General features: G+C 44.5%; 1 protein-coding gene across 2 annotated transcripts in view; it reads right to left on the reverse strand.

Annotated features, from left to right (window-relative positions):
* Nucleotides 1-2,787: 2,787 nt before the first annotated feature.
* LOC109936526 (tripartite motif-containing 13-like) overlaps nt 2,788-8,123 on the reverse strand; it is an 18,134-nt gene continuing 12,798 nt past the window's right edge. For both annotated transcript variants that reach the window (XM_048620636.1, XM_048620635.1), the window contains exons 6-7: nt 4,998-5,020; nt 2,788-3,100 (exon numbers count right to left, since the gene is read on the reverse strand). In XM_048620636.1, coding sequence (XP_048476593.1) covers nt 2,815-3,100; nt 4,998-5,020 — 309 coding nt within the window. In that variant the 3' untranslated portion in view covers nt 2,788-2,814. The remainder of the gene's footprint in view (nt 3,101-4,997; nt 5,021-8,123) is intronic.

Genomic DNA, 8,123 nt, shown 5'->3' on the forward strand with positions numbered 1-8,123 from the left:
ACCACCGCCCTCCCACCCCCCAAAGATCATCCCACCCAGATCCATCCTCTCGCCCTGCATTTCCCATGGCCAACACACCTACCATACACATCCCTGGACACTATGGGTAATTTAGCATGGCCAATCCACTTAACCTGCACATCTTTGGACTGTGGGAGGAAACCGGAGCACCCAGAGGAAACCCACACAGACACAGGCAGAATGTGCAAACTCCACACAGATAGTTGCCCATGGTTGGAATCAAACCCAGGACCCTGGCGCTGTGATGCAGCAGTGCTACCCACTGAGTCACTGTGCCGCCCTAACAGGGAAGGCTGAGGAGAGATTTGATAGAGGTTTTCAAAATAATGAAGGGGCTGGATAGAGTAGAGCGGGGTGGGGGGAGCGCGCGGTGAGAGAACTGTGCTTAGAAAAGACTCAAAGAGCAGAGGGCACAGAGTTAATCAGAACTGCAAAAGAAACAACTGTGATGTAAAGAAAAGCTTTGTCACACAGCTCGTAGCTAGGGTACGGAATGTGCTGCCTGGAAAGTGTGCTGTAGGCAAACTCATTCAAAATGGCATGGGATGATTATCTGGACAGAAATAAACGGCATGAGGAAAAATGGCAGGAGGTAATGATGCTCACGTGCAGAGCTGGCATAGACACAATGGGCCGAATGGTTCTGTGATGGAGAGAGTGGGGGAATGTGGAACGTGCTCCTAGAGGGAATGGTTGAAGTCAATAGCATTGAAACACTTAAGGAGAGGCTAGAAAAGCAAGTGGGGGAGAGGAGGATAGATTATCAGGGTGGGGGATGAGAAAGGATGCGAGCATGAATACCAACACAGACTGGTTGGGCCTAGTGGCCTGTGTACATGACCTAAAATCTACACTGATTTCTGATGAATTAAAATGGGTAATGTGGCAGAAATGTTAGAGGATGTGGGAGGAGGTACAACCATGATAGGATAGAATGTTTAACCAGTAAGATCACCTTTAATTAGACGAAAATGAAATATTTTCACATCAGATTCACAACATTATATCCAAGTTCCTTCCTGTTTGGAGCACCTATTATTCCATGTAGGAATCTGAGTATCTCAGAGGCCCCTCTCACCGTTGATTGAACAAACCACACTCTGCATTGTTGTGCTACAAATTCGGTTGACTTTGGAAATAATTCACACAGCACAATCGCAATCAGTTTAAAGAAAGGCTCTGAATCATCAGCTAGTGAAACACAGCTCTTCGGAAGACTCGGCTGTCCCAGATCTCTGCCTTCTCTGTCCACCAGCTTTCCCCGTCAACAAAATCCACTTCGTCAAAGTCAGAAATCACACGACACCAGGTTATAGTCCAACAGGTTTATTGGAAAAGCTTGTGATTTCAAATAAATCTGTTGGACTATAACCTGGTGTTGTGTGACTTCTGACCTTATCCACCCCAGTCCAACACCGGCACTTCTACGTCACGTCATCAAAAGTCATAGAATTATAGAATCCCTACAGTGTGGAAGCAGGCCATATGACCCGAGTTCACACCGACCCTTTGAAGAGCATCCCACCAAGACCCAGCCTCCCTACCCTATCCCTGTAACCCTGTATTTCCCACAACTAATCCACCTAACCTGCACATCTCTGGTCACTATGGGGCAATTTAGCACGGACAATCCACCCTAACCCTTTGCACCTCTTTGGATTTTGGGAGGAAACCCACGCAGACTGTGCAAAGTTCACACAGTTGTCCAAGGCTGGAATCAAACCCAGGTCTACCATGCCACTCCTTTCTATATTTTCCTTCACCGAACATGAACGTTACTGATGAGACTAACACTTGTTGTTTCACCCTAGTTGCCCCTTGAGAAGGCGATGAGAGCTGCATTCTTCAACTGCTGCAGTCCATGTACTTTAGGTAGATCCACAATGCCCCTTAGGGAGGGAATTCCAAGATTTTAACCCAACAACTCTGAAGGAACGGCAATCTGTTTCCAAGTCAGGATGGTGAGTGGTTTGGAGGGGAACTTGCAGAGGGTGGTGTCCCCATGTATCTGTTGCTCCTTTCCTTGTAGTTGGTACTGATCCTCTGGTTTGGAAGGCTTTGTCTAAGAAGCCTTGGTGAATTGCTGCCGTGGATCTCATAGTTGCTAGAGACTGCTGCCGCTGTGAACTGGTGGTGGAGGGTAATCAAATTGGTTAATAGATGGAGTGCTGATCAAAGGGGCTTATCCTCTGAATCATTTCGAGTTTGAATGTTGGAGCTGCACTCAGCCAAGCAAATGGGAAGTTTTCCATCACAAAGCAGTTTAGGATATCTGGTTGGCACGGTGAAGTTGGGCCGAAGGGTTGGTTTCTGTGCTGTATGACTCTATGGCACTCCTGGCTTGTGCCCTTGACGATGGTGGCCAGGCACTGGGGACCCTGGAGGCAAGTTACTTACTGTAGGATTCCCAGGCCCTGGCATGCTGTTATAGCCACTGTCACTGTGATGAGTCTAGTTCAGTTTATGCTCAATGGGGAATTCATTGATGGTAATGCTGCTGTGTGTAATGGCATATGTTAGATTCTCTCTTGTCGTAGATGATCATTGCCTGGCACGGTGTGACATGCATGTTCTTAAACCCCTTATCAGTCTAAGACCGAGTGTTATGCAGGTGTTATAGTCCGTGATCACGGACTGCTTCTCTATACCAAGAAATGAAATTGAATATTACACAACTTTCCCAAGTGAGGTGCAGCAGTCTCGTGTTCACATAGAATCAAATAAAAATTGTACCACAGAAATAATGCATTAAGCGCAAATGGCCTGTTTGTAATTCTAATCAACTTTCTCTATTTAAAGCAAACCCAGATTAAGTAAAGATTGCAGTTGACAAAAATCCTCATTTTCATCAGCGTCATTGACCAACAAATCATCTTCATTGTCATCGTCGTCGTCGTCGTCATCATCATCATCATCATCATCGTCATCCTCCTCCTCCTCCTCCTCCTGCTCCTCCTTCTCCTCCTCCTCCACATCCTCATTTTTCCATGTTTGAAGGACCGAAGGTAAAGGGATCCCATCAAAATTCAGGCTGGGTTGAACAATCTCATCGTCTGGGGAAACGACCAGTGTTGCCATCCTGTTGGATCAGATATAAACAAGGTTGTGAGGAGGTGATGTTTAGGAGTGTATACATGGCGCAAATGTATTGCAGTAACTACATATAGTGCCTAACCCAGACAGAAGCAGGCCGTTTTGCCCATCTTCTCCATGCTGTCATTCAAATCTCAGAATCCAGTCTCACAAATCTCTTTGGGGCCTCTGCCCATCATTGGCACACCTAAGGCTGTGTGGTGTTGGGCAGCAGTGCTGGCTTTCCCCTTGGATTCTTTTCCAATCCAACAAACTCTCCCAATCCATGTCACTCATAATTCCCAACGTAATAGTTTTAGAATTTGAATTCAGTTAAAAAAGAAACGGGTAAAAGTTGTTTTTCCCTTTGTGTTTAATTCTCCCATTTTCTGTCTATTTGTCTCTCCCAATCCTTGTTCATCTGTCTCTCTCAAATCCCTCTCTGTCTGGCTCTCCCAAATCCCTGTCTGCCTTATGCTCCTGGTCCCTGTTGGTCTGACCGTTCCAGTCCTGGTCTGTCTAATGGTCCCAGTTCCGGTCCATCTGACTCTGCCGTTCCCTGTTTGTCGGACTCTCCCAGTCCCTGTCCATCTGACTCTCCGTGCTGCTCTCTCTTTCAAGATAGATACAGAGAGAGAGAGAGAGAGAGCCATGAGTGGTGGTAGTTTAATTGGATGGTCACTAGGCTTCACGCTAAGGGAGAAGTTGAGAAAGCAGACCATTCATAAGTGACTTCAATCAGAAACCACATTGTTGGTGGCAAACTATGTCTCAAACAAGCTGTCCAGTCAACTGTGCTCACTCACCTCCCACACCCATCCACTGTTATTCTCCCTCTAACTCCTAAATTCCCTCTCATTCTCTATGTTTCTCTCACACTCCCAGTTATTTTGAACTATCACATTCCCTGATATTCTCTGCCTGTCTGTCACAAACCACAGTGAAACCAAGACGGGTTAACACAAGATCACTGACAAACCTACAAAGGTGGTCTGGTCCATGTCCTCCAATGAGCAGGCACCAAGAGAAATCTTTAACAGTGATGACAATACTGCAGCTCAGCAATGGCCTAGTAGCATTATCACTGGACAGTTAATCTTGAGACCTGGGTAATGTTCTGGGGACGTGGGTTCAAATCCCACTGTGGCAGATGTTAGAATTTGAATTCAATAAAAAGGAAATCTAGAATTAAGAGTCTTGTGATGACCTCAAATCTATTGCTGATTGTCAGGGGGGAAAGCTCACTTGGTTCAGTAATACCATTTAGAGAAGGAAAGTGCCATCCTTATTTGGTCTGGCCTACTTGTGACTCCAGACCCACAGCAATATAGTTGACAATTAGGGATAAGCATTAAATGTTGGCCCATCCAGTGAAGCACACATCATGTGAATGAATAAAAATTAAATCTGGACTGCTTTACCATCTTTTACCAGATCGCTCCTTAATGTTTCAGCATTTTTGAGCTGTGGATTAGGAAAGTGAACGAAACACTTTAACAGAAGGAAGGAAGAGGGGCTAGATCCTGAAGGGTTTAGTGAAATCTCGCCTTCCTGAAAGCAGCCGTGATCCTCCACCATCCCTCTCTCCACCACAAAAACTGATGATTTGGTGGTCTCATCCGAAGGCGACACGCGCTGCGCAGAGAAAGGCGACTGAGCTTTTCCAGAACTAGCTTCCAGCATTTTCAATGGTCGCATAAAGTGTGGACAAATTGAAAAAAAATATTCTTCACATTATTCCTGTGACATTATGTTTTCATTCTGCTTATACACAGAACGAGCTTGTTGGCAAATCAGATTTTAAGGGGCTGCCTTTGCTATCTTAAAGCTCCACCTCTGATATTCGATTTTGCATGGTTTTACTGTATTCCCTTTATTCCCTACATGTACATCAGAAATCTTACCTCTGCATAAAATCCATCATACCCTGGAACACAAAGAACAATACGTGACCATTTGTCACCTGAAATGATTAACACAAACACACTCACCCCACCCCAGCTAATAATGACACACCCTCACATCAACTCTTACATTGTAGCACTCAAACTTGTACCTACACTCACTCATACACAAGCATGCTTATACCAACTAATGGAATACTTGAGCGTTTATACATGCAGACTAGCAAACACTTACACAGAGAGAAATTGAAAATTCACACTCAAATTCATACATGTCCTCACAACGGAAACACTCCCCACAGGGTAGATCAGGATACTGTATAGATGGAATGAAGTTAAATACCATGTCCAAAGAGACCTGGGAGTTCAGGTACACAGATCTTTAAAATGTTATGATCAGGTGCAGAAAATAATCAAGAAAGCTAATGGAATTCTGATCTCTACATCTAGAGAAACAGAGTACAGAGATGCAAAAGTTATACAAAACCCTGGTTAGACCCCACTTGGAATACTGTGAGCAGACCTGAGCACCATACCTTAGGAAGGATATATTGGCCTTGGAGGGAGTACAGTGTAGGTTTACAAGAATGATAATTTGACTTCAGGGTGATGCTGGAGATTATACAAATTAGATCAGTTTTCTCTAGAATTTAGATGGTTAAGGGGTGATCTGATCCTCCAGTATTTAACAGGAAAAGACAACAGGTAAAGATAAACTATTTTTTACTGGTTGAGGATTCTAGAACTAGGGGTTATATCTGAGAATTAAGGCCAGACCATTCAGGAGAGATGTTAGGAAGCACACAAAGTGTGGTAGATGTCTAGAAGTCTTTTCCAAAAACAACAATGGATGCAGGATCAGTTGTTAATTTTAAATCTGAGAGAGAAATATTTTTGTGAAGCAGAAGTAATAAGGGACATAGGCCAAAGGCAGGTTTATGGAGCTAGGCCACAAATCAGCCATAATCTCTCTGAATAGTGGCACAAGAGACTGAATGGCCCAATCCTGTTTCTACATTTCATCTGTTCGATAGTTCGATGTTTGGGATATGAGGGATGATTGAGAGTAACCCTGTAACACAGACTGACCTTATAGCGTACACACAGATGGTCAGATTTAAACACACTTCAGACATTCCAAGCCCAGAATGCCAAGGGGATATGACACCCATATCCTCACTGAGTCCTAGATAAACGAAGGACCTTCCAAGGTGGTGAATCCTGACCAAATACTGTTGTCAATCCCTGCATCTGGATGTTAGCCAGGCAGATGAGCAATGGATTCAGTGAGTTTTCAGGATTGGAGGGAAAAATCATTTCTCACTTCCACACTGGGGCGGCATGGTGGCTCAGTGGTTAGCACTGTTGCCTCACAGCACCAGGGACCCGGGTTCAATTCCACTCTCGGGCAACTGTCTGTGTGGAGTTTGTACATTCTCCCCGTGTCTGTGTGGGTTTCCTCCAGGTGCTCCGGTTTCCTCCCACAGTCCAAAGATGTGCAGGCTAGGTGGATTGGCCATACTAACTTGCCTATAGTGTTCAGAGATGTGTAGATTAGGTGGGTTATAGGGGAATGGGTCTGGGTGGGATGTTCTGAGGGTCAATGTGGACTTGTTGGACTGAAGGGCCTGTTTCCACACTGTAGGGATTCTATGACATCTTCTTCCCCACCTATGGTTGTGAGTGGTATGATGATACTATGGCTTTAAGAGGGTTATTTTGTCCTGAGTTTTTTTTTGTGCGAAGAAAGGCTGAGACAGAGATGTCCAGTGGTCTGCTCAAAGCCAATAATGTAAACAGCTTGTGAGGCCTTGGGACTTTATTAAAAGTTGGAACAATAGAAGCAGCTTGACTGGGTTTAGTCAAGCTCCCAAAGAACCAGGATTTTTTAGTTTTAGCTTTCTGCAGCTGCTGGCATCTTGAAACTGGATGTGGAAGCTCTTATTCGTCATAGAATTGCTACAGTGCGGAAGCAGGCCATTCAGCCCATCAAGTCCACACCAACCCTCCGAAGGGCATTCTACCCAGACTCACCCCCTGCGTTTCCCACAGCTAACTCACCTAAGCTGCACACTAGGGGCAATTTAACATGGCCAATCCACGGAACCTGCACCTCTTTGGACTGTGGGAGGAAACTGCAGCACCTGGAGGAAACCTGCACAGACACAGGGAGAGCGTGCAAACTTGACACAGATACTCACCTGAGACTGGAATCAAACCTGGGTTCCTGGCACTGTGAAGCAGCAGTGCTAACCATTGAGACAATGTGTCTCCTCTGTTACAGCTAAAGCCTTGGGTTCTCTTCCTGCTGCTAAAATAACATGTGAGGCAATCTACTTTATTGAATTTGCCTTTGCCAAGTGTGTGTTTATTGGATGTTGCTACATTGTAACATTAATTAGTATTAGTTTATATATATATATATATATATATAATTTTTGTTCAGCATTTTGACAGAGTTACAATTAAGCCAATTCTTTTCTTTGATTTTTATTTCGTCATTTTATTTTAACTGTCATGTAAAAATAAAGTGAGTTTTGCTTAAAGTTGAGCAGTTTAACCTATCAAATTGCGTCTGGAACTCAATGCCTTACACTTACCTTTAAAATAAGAAAAAATTAGGGTCTGGGCTATCTTCTTAATATATTTTGAGGTGTTTGATCTGGTCCATAAGGGTGGGTGTGTGTGAGAATGCGTGTGTGAGTGACAAAATGATTGAGAGTGAGAATGCGTGCGCATGTGTGTGTGTGTGTGTGTGTGTGTGTGTATATGAGTGGTGTGTGGTGTGTCTGTGTGTGGTTAATCTGTGTGTGTATGTGTGTGGTGTGTCTGTGTACGTCTCTATGTCTGTGTGTATGTGTGTGTGTGAGTGAGTTGTGTGCGTGTGAGAGAGTGTGGTGTGTGTATGTGTGTGTGTGTGAGTGAGTTGTGTGTGTGTGGTGTGTCTGTATGTGCGTGTGCGTGCGTGTCATTTGTCTGTATGTGTGTGTGAGAGAGGTGTGTGTGTGTGTGTGTGTGTGTGGTGTGTCTGTGTCTATGTGTGTGTGTTTGTAAGTGGTGTCTCTGTGTGTGTGTGTGTTGAGTTGTTGTGTAAGTGTGGGAGTGACAGTGAGTGTGAGAGTTATG

Source organism: Rhincodon typus, chromosome 47 (assembly GCF_021869965.1).
Source record: "Rhincodon typus isolate 14 chromosome 47, sRhiTyp1.1, whole genome shotgun sequence".
NCBI classification, from domain to species: domain Eukaryota; kingdom Metazoa; phylum Chordata; class Chondrichthyes; order Orectolobiformes; family Rhincodontidae; genus Rhincodon; species Rhincodon typus.